Source organism: Nomascus leucogenys, chromosome 18 (assembly GCF_006542625.1).
Source record: "Nomascus leucogenys isolate Asia chromosome 18, Asia_NLE_v1, whole genome shotgun sequence".
Classification (NCBI taxonomy): domain Eukaryota; kingdom Metazoa; phylum Chordata; class Mammalia; order Primates; family Hylobatidae; genus Nomascus; species Nomascus leucogenys.
The window spans coordinates 19,812,915-19,834,351 of record NC_044398.1 but is presented as its reverse complement, the minus strand read 5'-3'; the positions used below and the strand labels follow the sequence as shown (position 1 = coordinate 19,834,351).

The 21,437-nt window shown below is 53.0% G+C and overlaps 1 protein-coding gene across 12 annotated transcripts in view; it reads right to left on the bottom strand.

Annotated features, from left to right (window-relative positions):
• Positions 1-21,437, bottom strand: part of COL13A1 (collagen type XIII alpha 1 chain) — a 157,058-nt gene that overhangs the window by 40,529 nt on the left and 95,092 nt on the right. For 9 of the 12 annotated variants that reach the window (XM_030797968.1, XM_030797969.1, XM_030797975.1 and 6 more), the window contains 5 exons: positions 19,187-19,252; positions 15,091-15,198; positions 12,998-13,024; positions 12,143-12,178; positions 684-728 (listed from right to left, as the gene is read on the bottom strand). In XM_030797968.1, the coding sequence (XP_030653828.1) occupies positions 684-728; positions 12,143-12,178; positions 12,998-13,024; positions 15,091-15,198; positions 19,187-19,252 (282 nt within the window). Of the gene's footprint in view, positions 1-683; positions 729-12,142; positions 12,179-12,997; positions 13,025-15,090; positions 15,199-19,186; positions 19,253-20,416; positions 20,474-21,437 lie in introns of all 12 variants that reach the window. The other 3 variants (XM_003258175.4, XM_003258180.4, XM_030797976.1) reach the window with 2 other exon arrangements.

The following is a 21,437-nucleotide window of genomic DNA, read 5'->3' as shown; positions in this document are numbered from 1 at the left end:
CCTGGGCTTCCCAACCACCTGCACAGCTCCTGGCCTCTCCTGGGAGGCACAGTGGGGACTGTGGGCACTAGATGGGGCTGCGAGGGGGTCCCTGGGGTGGAAGGGGGAGCTTCGTTGGAATACGAAAGGAGGAGGAGGAGGAGATGGGAAGGGAGAGGGCAGGAGGATGGAAAGCCACGGGAGAGGGGTGCAGAGTAGATGACAAAGTGAAGGGGCTGATTTCACCAGGGACAGTTGCCCCCAGTGTTTGATTGGCATTACCCTCACAGTCAGCTCTGTGCACCTCTGCCCTCATGGACTGGGGAGTGGATGGAGTGAACTCTGTTTTCCTATCAGCCCAAGGCCACCTACTTTGAGAGACAGATGATGCCTAAAGTGCCCCTTAGCAAATCTCAAGTGGAGGTGATTTTTGGGGGTCCTTACTCTCCACTTGGGTCTTAGGACGGCAGTGGAGCTAGGGGTACCTGAGATGGCTTTTTAAGACCCAGAGATGCCCAGGAGGAGGCCGCCCACATCAGGAGGCACTGATGAGAGACCACAGTGCTGCAGCTGGGAGAGCCAGGGCAGGCAGAAGGAGGCCCAAACAGCTGGGACTCCAGAGTGTCCCTGGAGCTGGGGAGAGAGGGATGGGCACTGGGGGAGGGGCCTTGGGGCTGCCTGGGATGTGGTGAAGGGGGAGGTACCTTGGCTCCATGCTTGCCTGGCATCCCTGGCATGCCCCGTTCTCCCTGGAGGAAGAAATGAGAAAGCATGAGGAGAGGACCAGACTCGGGGCCTGTCAGCCTGCAAGGAGGTCGGTGAGAATGGCTTGTCTGGAGGCTGGGATGGTTGTCCCATTCACGTTGAGCTCTGGGGACCCTGCCCTGGTGGCAGCCATGTGGGCCCCTGCCCTCAGCTATGTGAACTTGCAGGAGGGCCCCAGTTACAGGTCACAGAGCAGCATAGGCCCCCAGAGAGAGAGGCTCACCTAGTGGAATGCCAGTTCAGTAAGGGACGTGACTGGCCCAAGATCTACTTACCACTCTGTGGTTGAGCTGTACCTGGAACTTGGGCTGTGGGACGGGACCACCGGCAGGAGCCACCCATCGGCCGCTTACCTACTGCACACCTTCCCTCCGGTCCCTGCCTGGGACTTCTTGCCTCGTTTTCACTCCAGCAGCTTTGCTAGGATTGTACCTTCTGGCTGAGCCAGACAGGAGCTCTCTTCTCTTTTCATCTGGGGTTCCTTTCCCTTCCAAGTCCTCTGGGTCTAACTCTTCCCAAGGGCATGTTTCCCTGCCCATTTATCTGCACCCCATTTCTGACCCTACTCATCCGGAGACACAGGTAGGGTCACCTGTCCATTGTTGTTTCTCTGGGAGAGCATGGGGTCGCTCTACCATCTTGGCACTGCCCTATCTTTATGTTCAACATCTTTACTTCCCCAGGAAAATGCCAAGTCTGAGAGTAGGGTGAGATCAGGAAGAAGGATACACCACAAGGAGGTGGAGTTGGAGATGACAGCCAGGGACAAATGGGAGGCTAAGAGCAGGTGAGTCAGGACTATCATTGGCTACATCAGGGGAGCGGGGAGGGCAGCTCCTGGCTCCAGGAGTTGAATCCTATGTAGCGCCTGAGCACGAAGCCCCAGCTGGGGCCCGGGATGGTGTCCAGCAACAGGTGACTGTGGCCAGCCTGCTGCCACTTCCTCCATCTGAAGGCCAGCGCTGTGGATGGGCAACACAGAGTGTGACAATCCTGCTCCCGGCCCAGCTGCCCCATTGGGTGTGACTGCTGTGGCTGCCAGGCCAGGCTGCAGTTCCCATAGCCTTAAAGGCAGAGGGGATCTGGTGTTCCCCGGCTTCCTTCTCAGCTGTCCACGCTCTCCCTTTCCTGCCATCCTACAGGAGATCCTGGTCCATCCTTCTCCTTTCCAAGACTAAAGTACTTCCACCCTCTTCCTCCATGATGGGTCTTCCATGCAAGTGTCCAGTTAAGCTTCCTAACATACAGGCTGGATAGTGAGACCCCTGCCTTAAAACATCCCTGGCCTGCTGTTGACAGTAGGAAAAGGACCAGGTCCCTGAGCATGATGTTCTGACCCCCACTTCCTTCCTAGCCTCATCACCCGATATCATGTCATGATATCACTAGTTTCTGTGTCCCTGAAAACACCACCCATTTCCACGGTTCTGTTTTTCTTACATTTCTTCAACTTGAAACCCTATTCATCGTTTGGAGTCTTGGTTGATAGAGCACCCAGTGCTTGTCTGGTGCCCTGGGCTGAGCTGCCCTTGCACACTGACTCCTGCACCCCTATGGACCACAGACCTGAGGGCCTCTGAGTAGAGAGGGGCTCTGCCCTGTTTTCAGCCTGCAGAGGCTGTTTGATGGGAGTGGGGCCCTTTTATCTCTTCTATGAAGCTTTTTGCTATCCCCTATAGCTCAGCGCTGCATCCTCAATGCGACAGGGACCACTTAGGGTTTGTAATCTGCACACACAAATTTATGTCTGCCTGAGATGGCTTCACTTTTATCCTCTTTGGGCCAAGTCTCTAAATTCTACAAAAGGCGTAGAATCTTTAGTTCCCAATGCCAGAGCCCTCTCTCAGCATGACCCCACCAGTGACCCCTGAACCACAGGTGGGATGGCAGAGCTAAACTCAGGAAGTTACCACGGCTGAAAATCCAGAGCCCAAGGCCTGCCCTAGACATTAACTTCCTTCTTGTGGGACTGAGAGAGAAGGGCACAGCCACTTACAGCAGCTGCCATGTGTCTGCACTGGACTGAAAAGCTCTATTCCATCTCCAACAATCCCTTCCAATGTGGGAGTGGACGTTATCCTTGTTTCACAAGTCAGCTAACTGTGGCTCACAGAGGACAGGTATGATTGCCAAGATCATGCAGCCTAGGGCTTTGGATAGTCTGTTGTCTGTTATGCCAAGGTGCTCATTTCTCTTGGCCAACCCAAATATCAGATGGACTGATGTTCCGTCTGCTTCCATCAAACAGCCTTTGCAGGCTGAAAGCAGAGCAGAGCCCCTCTTTGCTTAGGGGGCATCCTTAGGTCTGTGGCCCATAGGGGTGCAGGGGTCAGTGTGTGGGGGCCGCTCAGTGCAGGATGCCCAGAAAAGCTCACTGCCTGTGTGCACAGCCGCTCTGTGGCCGGCAGAGGGCGCGACAGTACCTCATCTGAAGTCTGGCTACTCCGGCCACAGCGGTCTCCAAGCCTTCTCAGTAGCACCAGCTGAGGGCTCCTGTCATTCTTTCCTTTGGAGGGTCCCCTGCTAACATTCTGAATGACCAAACCAGTTTGACTCAGTACAGAGGCCCCCCACAGTCCTCTGGTGTGGGTGCAGGTGAGAGGTCAGCTTGGGAGTCCTTGACGATTCAGAGGCCCCCGTCATCCCTCTCTTCTACTTTCTCTGTCTTTTCTCTTGCTTTCCCTCAATGCCCCTGCCCTCTTCTTCCCACCTCCATTTCGAGGAGCTGGGCTGGTGCTGCAGCCCACAGATAAGCCACTTTCTCCCACAGGTCCAGGGTTCTTGGTTGCAAAGTGAGGTTAGATCAGATACCTCCCATCCACTGGCGCTGTTGTCTCTTCCCACCTACCCCAGCCCTGTCTCTGCTCCCCTGCACGGCCCTTTGGAAGGAGAGAGGCCAAAGCTGGAGAGGTGCCATTTGGCTTGGTTGGCAGCTCCAGAAAAAGGCTCTGTGGGGTCGGGAGAGACTTTTAGCTTTGGTTAAAAATGCAGCTCTAGGAGGGGTCTCAGTGGGTCTCTGCTCTCCCTTCCTCCTGCCTACAGGGGTGCTCCTGCAGGGAGGAGGTGGCATCTGCTTCAAGCTTGTCTCTGGGCTTCTGTCTCCAATCCCAGAAGAAACTGTGCAGTGTGAGAGTCTCCAGGCTAATTGGGGTTGTCCTCAGCCCCTGTTGATGTGAGTGTGTAAAGACACAATCAGGCACTCAGGGGAAATCGGAGCCCCGGGAGCCTCCTCGGGAGGCAGCCCTCCTTGTTAGGGTGGCTGACCTTCGCCCCTTCCCTCCTCTCTGGGTCAATTCTCTTAATTCCGCAAATGACCCAGGCTTCCTTGATCCCCATCAAAGGGCCTCCCTCCCTCCCACCCCCTTGCTTGGCAGGAAGCAGGGGCGCCCCCACTGGCCTCCCCCAGCTGACCTCGCTCTGCCGCTCACTCCACTCTCATTAGGCTCACTCCCCGGGGCTTGTCTCTAGGGCCCTAACCCTGCCTGACCTCTGAAGTGGGGAATGGCTTCTCCTAAAGCCAAAAACATTGGTTCCTGGATGATGGGGAGGTGAGAGTCATTATCAAGGACTCCAGCGTCGCTGTGGCCGGGACCCATGTGCAGGAGGCAGGAGGCAGGGGTAGGGGGAGGGCGTGGTTATTGCCCAAGGAGGACGGTGGCCCACCTCTGTTCAGAGGACTGTTCCTTAGGGCACGTCTTTGTGCAACCCTGTCTAAGGGCTCCTTCTTTTCTAATTCCCCTCCTAGGTTCTCCTATTTAAAAAGTGTATTAGTAATTGTGCTCAGTTTCCATCCACTCACTCATCACTGTCTTGGTTTTTGGAGGGCCTGGCTCACGCAGTCCAGCAAAGCCCACAGGCCTCAATTCACCTCCTCTACCTCTGTCCCCTCTTGTCTCCCCAGAAGGGACTCAGAGGTTCCCCTGGGGGCTCTCAGCTGCCTTACTTGGGCTGTGGAAGTAGGTGCTCTGAACCTTACAAAAGGTCTCGGCCATGTGCATGGTGTGATGGCAGAAGCTGTGACTCCTGGGCCAACATCCAGCCACCCCTCTGCAAGGCTGGCTTTTTAACCTCAGTGCCAAGAACCAGTGCAGGAAGGGGTAGACTGTAGTCATTGTGGCTGAGAAGGCTCCAGGGGAGCACAAGTGGGTAGAGAAGTGTTTGCTTTGAATGACCTTGAAGGCCTGTCCCATCCCTGATTTTGAGGCTGCCACTCAGACTCCCCAGCTGGGCAGTGCACCTGAGCACCATACAGCACAGATAGGTCCTCTGTTCTGGTCCAAGATTCCAGGTGGGAGGATGCATCCTTTACAGAAATGATAGAATGGAAGTGAGCTCCTTGGAGCATAAACCAGCCACCCTTTGGTCCCGTGGGAGTGGCCTCTTAATTGGCGATTTACTGTTTGTTGAACAAGCTGGGCAGGGACTTGGCAAGAAAGCACAGTCTAGAGGAAGAAAGGGGGCTTTAAGGTCAGCTCCCAGCCAAGGTCAGGCCAGGGAAGCACGGGGAAGTAAATGAAGTTCTCTAAGATTAGGCCTGGTTTCTGCTGCAGCCAGGTCTGGGTTGGAAGGCCCTGAGCAAATGCATCTGGTGGCACAGGCTCTTTGTTCTCTGTAACGGAGGAGGAAGGCCTGCCTGAGAGTGTGGGGAGTTTGCGGGGAGGGGTGGGGGTGGGGGTGGGGGGCGGTCGGTGGACGGCTCAAGCCTCAAGCCTGGACCAGGGTCTTTTCCCTAGGCCAGAAAAGCCAGGTGCGGAGGGCTAATGGTTTTCTCCCTATAAAGAGTTCCCAGGTCTTCCTTCCGGGAAAAAGGCAGCTCAATTCCTGCTTCCCTGCTCCAGCCATCTTCCACACCAGAGAGGACCGGAACCGCGGAAATCCCAGTTCCTCCGGTAATTAGGGCCGGCAGGAAGTGATCCGGGGAATTACCGGGGTCGGGTGCTCCACTGAAGGCCAGGGCTTTGGAAGGGCAGCTGGCTTGTAATCTCAATTTGAGATCGGTTGATTTTGTAGTTAGTTCCAAAAAGAAAAGTCAGCTCTAATTAATCTTGGACTTTGGAGTGCATGAAAACCAGAGCCCAGAGTGCTCAGGGTGGGGGCTGGGGTCGCTTTAGTCTCCACAAGGTCTCAGATCAGAGGCCCAGATCTTAGTTTTCTTATCTTTAATGCGAATGGTCCCCACTAGGATTTCACAGCTTTCAAAGAAAATGCTGTCCGCGCACTAGCAGGCTCCTGCATCTATGGCTTCCATCTGCACGGAGCACTCAGTGGGGGTGGGAACGGCATGGACTACTCAGGTCCTACAGGAGCCGGAGGGGTGCAGGAAGGTTTCAGGAATAGCTGTCGTGGAAAGTTGGGGCAAGCTGCCTCCTCCAGGCTTTACTGGGAGTCCAGAAACCATCCCAACTCCCTGAGGGACTTATTTGGGTGGAGTCAGTGCCAATGGGCAAAGCACTCCACTTCCTTAATTCTTTGGCCAGAGCAACACACCAAGTACTCCCTGTTCTCTGCTGCAGACTCTGCAGACGCTGCTCCCAGGGAGCCTGGAGGCTCAGAGAAAGGCCTGAATCCAGACTTCTCTTGTAAGAATGAAAACAATTCAGCTGCCACCTCCTTTCCTTCCATTCATGGAGGGTTTTGGGGGAAGGTCTACTGGAAATCATCATGGGGTCCCCCAGGGCTGCTAAGAGGCAGATAGTAAAGTCATTCAGAGCAAGGCTTTGGGATCACACGGACCTGGCTTCTCTATTTCCTAGCTGTGGACCTCAGGGAAAATGGCCTCCGTGAAGCTCAGTATGCTCATCCATAAGTTGGGAATTGAGTAAAACCTACCTCACAGGGTCATTACAAGGATTGAGTGAGTTGATGCATGCAGAGTGCCTAGTACACAGCCTGGCTTGTTGAAGAAGCCAGTAAGGTAGTTACAATTGCACGAGTTATCATTCTACAGAAGTGTGTCCACCACATGGGCCCTTGCTCTGGCTGGCAGATCAGAATCCTTGTGCCCTTTGGCTGAAGGATTGAGAAGGGGCAAGGAGAAGGGCCAGCACAGCCACAGAATGAAGGCTGAGATGGCTGGGTGGGTGGGCTTCTGTCCCCGTGCTCTTCCCCAGCCCTCTAGCCATCTCATCATAGGGCCCATCCCATCTCCTCCCCAGGGCATCCCTGTTTCTGGGGAGCCCCAGTGGCCTCCAGGAGGGGTAGCTGCAGTTGCAAGCAGCTCTAGCCTGAAGCTCTCATGTTCCTCCTCTGGTCTGAAACCCACAGCCTGAAAGAGGGAAATGTGTGTTTCAGCCATGGTCCTTCATGTAAACCATGAGGCTTAACATCCAGACCACCACAGGCATCAAATGTGCCCCCAAAGTGAGACAGACAGACCAGTTCTGCTGCACTTAGAGATAAGCTCTCACCAGGTTTTGTGATCCACATACAATCTGACAATACTCGTCAACCCTCTTGAAAGAGAGCCAAGGTTGTAATGTTTTAAACACGCTTTGCATCTTGCAACATATTTAAAGTAGATCAGTGTCATAAATTTGGATCAAATAGACACCACATGGGTGCACAACAATACTCGCAGTGTCTAGGCAGGAAGGCTGGCCCCGACTGGGGCATGGGGGCAGCACAGGGGCCGCTGGCCACACTGGGCTTTGATCTCAAGGAACTGATGGAGAAGCCTGCCTTGCAGGTCTGGCTGGCCTTTGAGAGGATGCCAGGCCCAGTCCAGCTGCTGGGGGTGGTGGTGGACATTAGCAAACTTCATAGGCTGAGAGCCTGTAGTGTCAGAAGGGTGTCCAAGGAAGCTCATGTGGGGGGCCCATCGGTTACCCCACAGGTCCCGCTCACATCCCGACCTCAAGAGGCAGTCACATGGCCCCTGTCTCAGCTTGGCATCCCCAGCTGCTGGCACTGCTTCTCCCCAGGGTGGTAGGGGAGGGCAAACTCATCTTCCCAGCCCCTGAGACTAAGCCACCCTTCGTGTTAGTGCCTCCTCTGTAGGCCTTACTTCAAGCAGAGAGCAGAGCATGGAGGAGAGAATAAGAGAGGACTGATGGGCAAAAGAAGGGAGGTAGGGGGACAGTCCTTCACATCCCAGAGAAACCATTAGTAGGTGGAGGTTGGGAGGGTTGGTCTGTGCAGTTAGCTTAGCCTGGGGTGAGTCCCCTGAGCAGAAATTCAACTTCTGCACCAGGGTGCAAAGACGGACTGGCCACAGGGCTTGATGAGGCCTGGTTTCTAATTCCAGCATGGCTGTTTACTAGCTGTGCAACCTTGGGCAAAGTATTAACCTCTCTCATTTAGACAATCAGGATAATGAGTTCTAACCACTGAGCCATGGTAAGAACTGAATAAGGTGGAATAAATGAACTTTCTAAACTAGAGATGTGAAATATTGCTGCACTGCCCAAAGATGAAAAATCGCTTCATCTCAAGATTCAGAGGGGAAACAAACTTCTGCCTGATCGTGGTGATCACTGGGGTCAAGACACCTGCTGTCCCAGTGAGGCTGGGGCAGTGGGATAGGCATTTGTAGCCTCCCAAGGAATGACCTCAAGTCCTTGGTGGTGGGCCATCTGCTGCTGGTCATAGTTCCCAGTGCCAGCCCTCTGACCTTTGGTGGACTTGGAGGCAGTGGAGAGTTAGTGGCAAGATAAGGGTCCCAGCAGCGTAAAGGCCAGCACAGAGGAAACGGTGCCCAGACCAGCCATGGGCTGTTGGCTTTGCAAGGCTAGTGGCTCCAATGGCACCCACTGAGAAGACTCAGTGACAGGTTGGGAGCAGCGGAGGCAATGGGAACTTTCCAGTGACCCAGAGAGGTGGTGATGGGGCATGATGGTCTCACAGCCCCTCCAGATTCCATGAGAAGAGGCTACTGGAGAAGAGCAGAGAGGGTGGTCTGGCAGAGAAAGAAGGGTTGGGAGGCAAGAGTCCAGCATGAAGGGGAAGGGTCTTCTCCTCAGTGCCTCATGAGACCTAGGGGTGGGAATGCTTCTGACAAGCCCTGGATGTGGATGGAGAAAAGACATGGACGAAGGTTCAAGGAGACAGAGCGTCCTCTCAAGGCCAGGGCTCAAGGCTCAGAGCTGCTCCTCTCTTAAGGCTATGGAGCCAACTCTGTCCCCACGAAGCTATGACTTCCCTGAGCTGGAAGGGATTTTCAGTCTCCCAGCTGATAGAGACTTCTCTAAACACATCCCAGACCAGTCATTATCCAGCCTCTAATTGAACACCTGTGGTGACCAGAACTCCCTCCCTGCCTCCCAAAGCATCTGGCGATTAGGAAGCTCCCTCTTCTGGAGCTGGAATTGCTCTTCTGGTTGAGTTTATTCATTGGCACTTGCTCTACTTCTAGTCATGCAAAAGAAAGTATGATCCTTCTTCCACACTAGAGCAGGGAGTCTCTGGGCAAATCTCCTGCTTCCTGGGGACAGGAAGTGCTCCCCCATCAGCAGGGCTACACTGGTCTTCTCTGCAAATTCACTGTAGCCCGGGTTAAATGTTTCTTCCTACAATCTGAGTCTAGGATTGCCACTGTCCTGGGACCAGGCCCTCTAGCATCAGGACACCTTAACCCCAAGCAGAAGATTCTCCATACTCAGGACAGCAGACCCCATGCCCCTTTCTGGATGAATCACTCTTCCAGTTTGCAGCAGAATGCAGACACCTGTCATGGTATGATGCCAGCCAAGGGCATTGCCGTGATGCCCGGAGACCCTCTGCTGCCCTGCAACTCCTTCACAGCTTGAAAGGGCTGGCCCGGCTGCTAATGAAAAACCGACCCCGCGTTGCACAAGGAGGCAGTAAATTTTATGAGTCTGTGTGAGTGGATAGAGGCAACTGCGGGGGCTGATTTCCACTTCCTGATACAATACAAATGTCTTAGTTTATGTAGAACTAATTAAAGATCTCTCAGGTCTTGCCATTTCATTCACCAGGCACCCATAAAGCCATGTGGTTATGGCAACCTCCTGACTGCAGCGTGCGAGGAATGTGCTTTGGAGGGAGTGCTTCTTCCCTTCCCAACATTTCTGCCCCCCCTCCTGCTGCTGCCTTTCCTTCCTGCCTCTTTTCTCCTCCTGGAAGGCTCTAGCAGCTTCTCAGCCAGGGTCTGGGGGGCAGGGTTGCGCTCCTTACAGCAGGTGGTACCATAGGAAGGACCCAGACCTGGAATTGAACTCCTGCTGTGCCACTTATGAGCCAGGAGACTTTGGACAAGCTCCAGTGCTATGGTTTGAATGTGTCCCCATAGCTCTTGTGTTGGACACTTAATCCCCAATGCAACAGTGTTGAGAGGTGGGACCTTTAAGAGGTGATTAGATTATGACAGCTCTGCCCTCATGAATAAATTAATGTTGCTGTTGCAGGAGTGGGATAGTTATCATGGGTTAGTTATTGTGGGAGTGAATTAGTTATTGCAAGAGTGGGTTAGTTATTGTGGGAGTGGTTTAGTTATTGTGAGAGTGGTTTAGTTATTGTGAGAGTGGGTTAGTTATTGTGGGAGTGGGTTAGTTATCATGGAAGTGGGTTAGTTATTGTGGGAGTGGGTTGGTTATCATGGAATTGGGTTAGTTATTGTGGGAGTGGGTTGGTTATCATGGAATTGGGTTAGTTATTGTGGGAGTGGGTTAGTTATCATGGAAGTGGGTTAGTTATTGTGGGAGTGGGTTAGTTATCATGGAAGTGGGTTAGTTATTGTGGGAGTGGGTATGTGATTGCGAGAGTGGGTTTGTTATAAAAGCAAGCCCAGCCTTCTCTTGCTCGTGTTCTCTCGCCCTCTCCTGCCCTTCAACTGTTCACCATGGGATGACACAACAAGAAGGTCCTCACCAGATATGGGCCCCTTGACTGTGGGCTTCCCAGCCTCCACAATGGTAAGAAATAAGTTTCTTGTCTTTATAAATTACCCAGTCTGTGGTATTCTGTTATAGCAACATGAAATGGACTAAGACACACAGTTTTCTCATTTTTTAAATAGGAGAATAGTCATATCAGCCTCACAGAGTGGTTTTAGGGCTAAAAATAATGCAGTTTGTGTTGAAAGACAGTGCCTAGACCGTAGTACGGGTTCAGTAAGTAGTGACTACCGTAAAATTATTATTGCTATTATAGTTATTATAATGACTGCTTCTGGGTCTTTGCTCAAATTGTTTACCTATCTAAAATATTATTTCCAATCAGATTTTCTAGTTGAAGGCCCAGAGTGGTAGATTAAAAATGGCCACAACTGGGCGCAGTGGCTCATGCCTGTAATCCCAGCACTTTGGGAGGCCAAGGTAGGCGGATCATGAGGTCAAGAGATCGAGACAATCCTGCCCAACACGGTGAAACCCCATCTCTACTAAAAATACAAAAATTGGCTGGGCATAGTGGTGCGCACCTGTAGTCCCAGCTACTCAGGAGGCTGAGGCAGGAGAATCACTTGAACCTGGGAGACGGGGGTTGCAGTGAGCCGAGATCATGCCACTGCACTCCAGCCTGGTGACAGAGTTAGACTCTGTCTCAAAAAAAAAAAACAACCAAAAAAAAAACCAAGGCCACAAATGCTTTCTACTCCTCCAATGAAGAAGTAGAGCGTCAGACTCTTCCCACACTGACTCACATGACTTGGTCATGTGACTTGCTTCAACCAATAAGACATTAGAAAATGTGATACAAGCAGATACTTGACAAGTCTTTATGCACTGGGACCTGCCCATTTTGAATGCTGCCCTGGACGTGCTGTGCTGTAAGGAAGTCTGTCTAGCTTCCTGGAGGATAAGAGGCCATGTGGAGAACAGGGGCCCCCAGCCCACAGCCAGCATTGACTACCAGACATGTGAATGGGGCCATCTTGTCCCCTCTCACCCTTCTATCTGTCATTTGGTGTGACTGCATGAGTGAGCCCAGGTGAGATTAGCAGAATTCCTAGACTGTCAATCCACAGAATTGTGACAGAGAGTCAGTAAACTTGGAATGGTTTGTTACATGGCAATAGATAACTGATACATCCGCCCATTCATCAAGGTTGAGTTCTCAGGCTGTCTTCTCCCAGAATACTTCCCAAGCTTCTCTCAACCTGAAACTTGTCTCTCCACCTCCTGTAATCATGCAGTGCACTTAATAAAGTCTGCCTTCACTGGGGTTATTTGTGCAGGACTGCTTCTGACTCTCTGGCCTGTAAGAGCTGGACCCCTCCACGTCCTACATCCTTGCTCAGCACAGAAAGAACTCTGCCTAGGTGGATCCCAGTAATCTGGCTGCCATTTATCCGGCCCTCGGGGGGCCAGTGAGAACCTGGCCTGCCTCAGTACAGGCACAGCCACCTAGGTTGTAAGGGAGAGACCCTCTTGGGTCTGAGGTCCAGTAGGCCACTGATTTGTCCAAAGTCCTGCCCCATTTGGGTCCTCCCCCTCCATCTTACCTTCCGGCCGTGGTAGCCCTGGATTCCTGGGTCTCCCTGGGGAAACAAAGAGCAGGCCATGAAAGAGGTTTTCCCACTGCCAAACTTTGACTTGTGCTGTTCCCCCACACAATACCATCTGTCTTCCTCTCAATGACTCCAAGTCCCACTGCCCCTTCAACACCCATCTCCAGCCTTCCCAGGAGCAACAGCTCTTAGCTTCCTCTGAGGCCAACACAGATTGTTCTACTCTTGAGAACAAGCTCCACTTTGCAGAGGCTGAGGAATGGTGGGAAGAGTCACTTGGGTAGAGACCCAGGAGACCTGATTCTATTGAACATGGACAAGTCACTTTCCCTCAGAGCTCTTAGCGTCTGCATTTATAAGATAGTTGGGCACAATCGGTGCTTGGCATCTTCTTGTCCTCAGAGCCCCAGGGTCCCCAGCTTCAAAGGGAGAGCCTGTTTGACATTGTGGGCTTCTGGGTGAGGGTTCACAGGAGACTGGATTACACTAGAGGTCTCTTCCCATTCTGACACCTTATAAAACACTATTTTATTGGGATATTGTGATGGTGTTCTGGGCATGAGCTTAGAGTTTCCAGCTAGACGTTATGCTCCTTGGAGGGTGGACTGTGCCTTCAATGCTGGCCCGTAGCACTTGCTTCATTGGCCTGAGCACACAAGAAGTGCAATTCTTGTTGGAATCAAATTAGTTCCTGAGAAGGGTGGTGTTTTGGAAGTGGGTCAAGCTTGATCTGTCTCTCAGCTGAGATCCCTCTCTGCTCCTGCCTCAGTCACTTTCTGTGCCGCCTCCCCCTCCCTCCTGCAGGGAATTCTCCCACCTGTTCAACACATCACCCAGAAGGACACTCACCTTTGGTCCAGGAGGCCCAGGTAAGCCCTGTGGAAGGAAAAAAAAAAAAAAAGGTGAGTAGAGCTGGCTGGGGCTAGCCATAGTTACAGTGGACCCTAGGGGCAGAGCAGCTCTAATAGCTATGGCAAGAGAATAGGCATGCTGTAGCCAATAGCTCTAGTGGATCCCAGAGGGGGATCTGAAACCTGCTGAGGGCACGTGGGGATAACAGGCTTATGTCCCTCTTTGCAGCCATGTGGGCGCCATGGGCAACTCTGCTGTGCTCGCCCATGGAAAGTAGGTCAGCGGCATCATGCTAAATTGACAGTGTGGTTTGGTCCAGATCCTCATTCACCCACCTCCTAATTGGAACTCCTCCCTAGAAAGCTGGCCTTGCCCAGCAGAGCCTTGGTTTTGCCCTTGGTCCTGCCTGCCGGTGGAGAAGCCCTCTGTCTCCTTCTGCCCATGGTGCTGTGGGCATGGCAGCTGGCCACGGTGAGGTGGTGTGAGCTGAGGGGGAGAGGCCAGGGAAGGCTGGCTCCACCGCAGCCTTGGGCGTAGGTGTGGACAGCAAACGTGGGCTGGAGAAAGCCGTGATGCCTGAGTCTGGTCTGTTGCAATTGGTTTAAGAAACATGCTCTCTGGTTTTCTTTTTTTGGTTGTTGTTGTTGTTATTGTTATAAACAACCTAACAAAGAAAACCACCTGGCTTGGGTTCAGTGAGTGAGAGCCCAAAGTGTTAGGAGGGGGGTGGGGTGGAAAGGGCAGCATTCAGCAAAAAGTGAATTTGGAGCACTTTTTGGTTTTCTTCCCTTAGTTTGGTTCCGTTTCCTAAGTTTCCCTTCCTTTCAGGTTTTCCCATCTAAAAACTGGTGGAAATAAGATTAACCCCCCTCTCTGGGGTGCTGGGGAGAAATTGTGGAAAAATTTAAAATTCATTTCAGGGGTCAAGCATTGCAGGGGTCATTGTGCTGGCCTTCCCAGCCAAGGTGGGTGCTCTGTTTGGCCATAGCTGTGGCCCAGCCCAGGGAGACCCTATAACAAGCTTTGAGATTGAAAGCTGGGCAGCCAAGGGGCCCAGACGTGCAACCAGGCCATCTAGAATGTGGCCGTCCACACAGGGTGCTATTTGTTGGGGACACCCTGGCCCAGTGATTCCACCTCTGGGACTCTATTCCAGCAAAACTATCAGAGATGCGCACAAACATTGTTTCTTTGTCTATGTTCCATTCTTTTCACAATTAATTTATGGTGCTTTTGTCATAAGAAGGAAAAACAGGTTTTGTTTTGGTTTTTCTACCACATGGGAAAAACATTATTTAAAAAGCATTTTGCCCTTTACCTGCCTCTCCAATAACATTAGTCTTATGGGTGGGTGGAAGACCCGTTTTCTCTGAAGTCCAGGTACCCACTGAGTTATTCCATCCCGGGGCTTTGTTGTATAAATTGGGCTGGGAAAGAGTGGAGTCTTAGCCAGGGCTTGAACATGGGTGACTTGGTGGCCGCTGGACTTGACCTGTCACTTGAATGTGGTCCAGCCTGGAGAGGTGCCAGTTGGCCTCTCTGGAGTCCTCCAGGCAGTTGCCCTGCAGGCCCCGCAGGCTTGATGCATCCTCAGGCTTGACACAGGGATCTTGGCTGACTGGACCTTCAGCTCAGCTGGCAGGTGGCCCAGCAGTGTGAAACCTGCACACACCCCTGGAAGGCATGTTCACTGGGGTGCCAGGTAGTTGGATGACCCCTCACTACCTCCTTCAGAACCCACTGCCCCAACTCAGGTTTTGCTAAGGGGCTCAGGGATAGCCATCAGAGGTGCCCTTGGGAATTCTCTTTCCAAATTCCTCTCTGCTGGGGCTGGGAACAAGGCAGGCAGACCATTGGCGGTCTCCTCCCTGGAAGGCAGGGGACATGGCCCAGGTTGCGTTTCAGAGCCAGAGTGCAACAGGTGATGAGTGTGATGGGGATGAATAGCCCCTTGCATGGTTCACCCACATGCAATGGCCCTGCCAAGGCATTTCTGCTTTTTGTAGGGGACCCACTGCCTATTCAAGGTTTGGAGGTTTCCAGAGAGTTCTTGGGACAAGTCTTGAAGGAGAGAGGAAGGGAATACTTACGGGTGGCCCCATAGGCCCTGGCAGTCCTGGGTGCCCCAGAGGTCCACTTGGTCCAGGGGGTCCTGGGGGCCCTGGTGGACCTTGGATGCTGGCCTGGCTCTGCTCACCCTGAGGTTCATGGAAACGAATGTTAGAGCGAAGGCCCCCAGAGCTGCAGATTGTCCCCCACCCTTAGACCATGCAGCCGGTGAAGGCCTGCTGTGATTTCTGCTGAGAAGGCATGGTGATGGGGGGAGGAGGCGGTGGCGTGATGGTGATGATGCTGTGGTAGTGGTGATGACATGCAGGGGCTGGTGGCAGTGAGAATAACGCCAAGATGTTAAGTCCCTGAAGTTGGGGCTTCCAAAGAGGACTTGCTGCGGAGAGACATTCTGCGGGGAGCAGAGGCAGAAGAGGAGGTGGGAGACAGCCCCTAGCCCAACCAAAGGCCTGCTCCAAGCCTGGCCAGATGGCCTGAATCTTCAGCCTGGGCCTGCCTCTGTCACCCTCCCTGTGTGGCGAGGCACAGGTCTCCCTAAGCCCCAGTCTCTCAGCCGTAGAATGGGAACAATAGCCCTCGTTTCCTGTCTCAGCTTTTTGCTGTCTTTGACTATCTGACCCAGAGGATCAAATGGGATCCTTAGGTCAAAGCCATGGAATTTTGTTTGGCTCACTAAACAACTGAGCAAGAGACTTTACATACAAAATTTGAATTGGTGGCTTCTGATGAAACACTGGGAACCCTGCCTGTGCTGGGCCCACATTTCTACATCCAAGGAGTGGCTGCCTGTTAAGTGGGGCCTGAGTTCTCTGGCTGCTTTTGTCCTCTCCCTCCTAGCCCTTCTCACACACAGCCTGCTTCTGTTACTTAGGTGATCTGCCTGGCCTCGGAGGGCAGTTGAGCCTGCAATCTTTGGTTTCGTTGAAAGAGTTTGGAAGCTGTGTGGAAGTGCTTTATGCTGTGTGGAGAGGCTGTTATTATTCCCTTGTCTCCTCAGCCAGTTGCTCTGAGCCCAGCCTTCCCACCATGCCTGTCCCCAGGATGGACTGTGAGCCCAGGGAGGTAGGGATGGCATCATGCTTCCCCTGGAGGAGGAGACGGCCTGGTGCACGTGACCCAGATTTCAGGGCTGGGGCAACACAAAGTCATCTTAGATCTAAACCAACCCTGGCTCCTTGGTTTGTTATTTTCTAAATGACCTCTCTGGGATCAATCTGGGCTTAGCTCTTGTGAGGAGGGGCCCATCCCTGCAGATGGGCTGAAGCAGAACCTCCTGGCAGGTGTGGGAGCTCCAGGGTGGAGGCTGGGGGATGCAGGCGGCCGGAGTTCCAGGCCGGCCCACCTTTCTCAGAGGATCTCAGCAAGCCCCTATGAGACACTGGGTCTCCTGCTTCCCCATGTGAGGAAGGCAGCTGATGATGCTTGCTGCAAACTCTAGAGGGAAGTGGTGGTGATAAATAGGAGTGCACAACCTGGGAATGAGAAATGTAAGCTTTCAGCAAGACCTGCTTGCACCATCTTTTGGCTGGAAAACCTGTAGGCAGATGGCATCTAGCAGTGTCACTCTGGGGCCTGGGCCCTATCCTGCCACACCCTCTGAGAAGCCACTTTAGGGCTCAGGGTGTCCATGGCAGAGGAGCAGGTGTTGAAATCACTTTGGCAGCTGCCCTGACTGCAGGTCCCCCACCCGGCTGCATGTTGGTTGTTGATAAGTCTCAGGTGTCAGTGTTTCTTCTGAACCGAGAAAGGCTTCACTAAGCCTCGGGCCTTAAAAAGGGACCAGTGCAGGCTCCTTTTCAACCACATTAAATCTGATTCAGCTGCTTGGGTCTCAGAACCTCCTCAGAATCTGTACTTTCTGTGTTTATATTTTTTGTGGGTTTCTACATTCACAAGATGGGGGAGGCTTAGTCTGAAGCAAACTCCTGAGGTCCTTTCTGGCTGTGAAATTCTAGAATCTTCATAACGTCACAACTCTTATGTTACAGAAGAGAAAACTGAGGCTCCAAGAAGTTGAATTCCCTGATCAAAGTCACATGGGAATTCAGGGTGGCGCCAGGACCCAAAGTTGGAACTGCAGACTCTTCCTATTCTTTCCAAGTAAGCCCCCAGCAAAAAGGCTCACTGTCTACACTTTCTGCTCTTTGGAAGTGACCTCCAGCGCCATCTGCTAAGCACATCATATCTCACAGAAAGCTTCCTTTTTCAGTGAATTTTAGACCCAATGTTTAAGCAGTTTGCAGAGCCTGTAAAATCAATATTGGTTTATTGATAAGAAATGGACAAGCATTTTTATGTCCCATAGTGGCTGACAGCATAAAAAACCTGATTCTGGAGGCAGAATCTTCAGCAGGTAGCTCAGAGGTGCCTCATCTTCTTTCTCTACTTTGGAAACCAGGTCAGGGTAGCACAAAAAGTTCTGGCTTCACCACCTCTTGCTCTTGAAAAGGGAGGCAGTAACATGCAGTGGCCTGGATGGAATCCTACACCCCTCTCGATTTTTTCCTTTGCAAAGTGGGGGATAATGAGGTGGCTGGTGTGGGGAATGCATGAGATAATTTGCATAGAATTCTCACAACAATGCCTGGAACCCAGCAAGGGCTCAACAAAGAACAGCTGATACAACTAAGGCCGGGAGGTCGCTGTTGGGGCCCAGGAGAATGGCTATTCTGAGAGCGTGGACTCAGCTCTCCTGGAATGGGGTCCGGCACAGGCTGGGGTGGGTGACAGGGGTGGGCCTGGTGCTTCTCTGAGCTGCCAGTGGGCCTCCTGAGTAGCCATGCTCCAGTGAGTGCTCAGGCACACGGAGGCTCTCGAGGATTTAGCCAGGCGTAATGAGATATGTGGCCTGCAGGCTTGGATGGCACTGGAGTCACGTGTCCCTCTGTATTTTTAGCTGTTAATTGGAGGGATTTTTCAGCCTTGTTCAATCAGGTGCCTGAACATCCAGGCCCTTGGGCTCCTGACTCCTGAGTCAGGCTGGATGGTTACTCGAGGCTCTGCGGTCAGGCTTGTAGAAAGCAGCTCAGAGCCCTGCCACTGCTAGCATCCCTGTGCTGGGCAGGGGACCCGGTGCAGCACGAGAAAGGTGAGGAGCACAGGGGCAGCCACGGGCCACCCAGCCTGGAATCAAGCTGTGATCTCTTGAAGAGCAGAGGCCAGATGGCTTTGTTCTTTGTGATCTGCTCCTATCCAAGCCTCCTTGGGTTAGGAAGGCAGGAAGAAGAAGGAAGCACTTGCTCACAATGTGGGTTGTGGACTACATTCCCTCCACAAATTCCCTTGCTCCCCAAACTCAGGTTATGAGGGATCAGATGCTAAGCAGTCTGCATTTCTAAGTAGAGAGGAGGTAGCTCCAGCTGAGAGAGCCCTGGATATGGGTTCTGAAGACCTGACTTCAATTTCAATTCTGCTTCAAGGCCAGTTTCAATTCTGCCTCTTACTCTTAGTGTAACCTTGGGCAAATCAATTCACTTCTCTGAGCCTCAGTTACCTTATCTCCAAAATATGGATAATAGTAATAATAACAGCTAACAATTATATTGCTTAAACTGTGCTAGGAACTACTCCAAGTGCTTTACGTATCAACAACAGCCCTGTGAAATAGACACTGTTATTATCCTTATTTTATAGATGAGAAGGCTGGGACACAGAGAGGTCAAGTAAGTTGCCCCAGATGACACAGCTAGTAACAGGCAGAGAGACTGGGTACAAATCCCCACTCTGCAATGTACTGGCTGTGTGACCTTGGCAACTTGGTTAACCTCTCTGAGCCTTGATTTCCTCATCTGTGAAATAAGGATGATCATGCCTAATTCATAAAACTGTTGGCGAATGAAATATAACCAGGCCTGTGAAATGGGTAACAGGTTGCCTGGCACACAATGACAGCTCTTGTTGGTGGCTGTTGTGAGTAATCATTGTGTGGTGGTAGTTGTGGGTCCTCTGGGGTCTGTGTGTTGTGTATTTCCATGTCTATGGTATACGTGGGCCTATTTTTGTCTAATTTAATTTCACTGAATTAGAGTGAGGTTCTTGCTTTGTCTGCAGCCCCAGCAGGCTTGCCAGGCCCCTTGGGAAAGCCACACATAGTCTGGACAAACGGGAGGTGTCTACCTGGAATGTCCGCCTTTTTATGACCGGGGGTGGAGCCAGTCGCACTGAATTGAGGAGAGGCAGCAGCTGAGGAGAAAGATGAGTTGGAGGGCCAGAGGGCAAAGGCCAAAGATCACAGGTATTCAGATCGATGCCAAAAGTCGCCAGGAGGGCAGGGCGGCCAAGAGGGACCGGAGCAGAGGAAGAGAGAAGAGAGATTAGCGTGCACATGAGAAGTGGGAGGGAAGGAGTGGACAGGGCACTCTCACGGCTTGAAGATGCAGAGTGGAGCTTGCCCTTGGATGGCACAGCTGTCCCTTGGGAGGAGTTGTGGCCCTCAGTCCACACCCGGCCTCGGCCTCCAGGTCGGAGTTTGGGGTGTTGACCAGCAGCCCCCGGAATGGGACAGTGGCCCCCCACGGCCAGGCTTGCCCTCCGTGGCCATGCTGGGCTGCAGAGGCTGCTGGACACGCAGCCCAACGTTGCACTGCCAGCCCCACCCGTCCCTGCTTGGTGGACAGAAGGGAGCCAACTCAGAGGCTCTGGCCAGGGAACCACCGGGCCCGTGAAATTGGTACTTGAAGTTGGGCTGGTGTGCGGCTAGTGGGTTCTTTTTTTGGTTGAGCAAGAAAGGCTAGTGTCAGCGCATCTGGGGCGGGTGGTCAAGGGCAGTGCCAAGCCCAGCTCCCCGGGGGTTGAGCTGGCTGAGGGTGCGGCCAGTGTGGGCACATGCTAAGTGCTGCTGAGGGCTCACCCTGGGGCTGTGGGGCCTGGAAAATAGAGGCTGGGCAAAGATATCTCCAGAAAGCTCAACCACGTTTTTGCGGGAGGCAACTTGCAGTCATATTATCTAATGCGATTTTCATTTCTGGAAATTCTTGCAGCTTCCAGTCCCTCTACCCATTGAAGCTGAGCAACCCATGGCTTTAGGAGGCCATCAGAGCCCAGGTGAAAACAAAGATGGCATATACTGCCATCAGCCGCTTGTTTTTGAAAGCGCTTAAATCACATGAGACTCCTGGGATGAGTGTTAAGAACCAGGAGCTGCTTGGGCTGCGAATGCGCCCAGCTGGGGATGGGGAGCCCAAGTGTGGCCTTTCCAGGTCACAGCTGCTGCCTTCTTGGACAGCAGTCGCACACAGAGCTCCACCCGCTCCCGCTGCCGGGGCCTGGGGATGTGCAATGTTGGGCTGTATGTTCAGGAAGCCTCTCAGTGGAGAGGGGCCCGGAGACCTTCCAGAACCTACAAACCTTCAGGGCAATTATCTGGCTGGAGCGTAGAGCTGCTGGCATGCTGCTTAGGCACTCCTAGTTTGGGAGGGGATGGAGGTGGCAGAGACAGGGTGACAGGGACCGTGAGGGGAGAGCCCACAGACCAGCTCCCCTGCTCCCCACCCCTCTCCTCTCCCTCCCTGGGGAAGCCACAGGCTGGAATGGAGGAGGGGCCACCTGGATTTCTTGGTGTCTTCCGGGCCCCGAGACCTGCCACCCCAACCCGACCCCTTGGAAAGCCAACAGATCTCTAGAAGCCCCCTGATTTTCTACCCTCTTCTAAATAAACTTGCTCTGCCCCTCAGCTGGGATCCCAAATCTACGCCCCTGCCCCACGCTTGACATGTTCCCCAGAGTGCCACCGTCATGAGGTCAGGCTTCATTGCACCCTGTGGCCAGGGGTATTCTGCAGCCTTCTGTCACTGTGCCCTTCCCTTTCCTTGTGTTGGGCTCAGGGGCAGAGAGCCCTGCCCCCACCCCACTCCAAAAGCTCACTAAGGACGGGTGACACACTACCAAAGCGTCTGCAGTTGTGTTGTCTTTTGTGCTGGGGGATGTTGTCTTTCTTTCGGGTAACATAACAATCCTGTGAGCCCATCGTTTCAAATAAACACAGCTGACCTTCTATTATTGTATCAGGATCAGGCTGGCCGGAACACCAGGGCCCCTGCATCCCTGGAGCACATGCTGCTGACAGGCTGGCTCTGACTGCGCTGCTGCTGGCCTGCCTTCCTCAGCCTGGGCCCAGCACTGCCGTAGCCTTAAACCCATCCCAGCCTCTCACGTACCAGGCTCATAGTGGTTCCCTGGCCCAGGAACCCAGACCTCAGGCCTGCCTTCCAGCTTCCTGAGGGTCTGGGCAGAGGCTGGACCCTGCTAGCATGGCCCTCCTGACGGCCTTCTAGAGTCAAGCTGACACTGAGCCCAGCTTATGTCTGTCTCCACTCCCAAAATCGCACCACCCGGACCTGCCTGGCAGGAGTGGGCAGCCAGGGAAGCT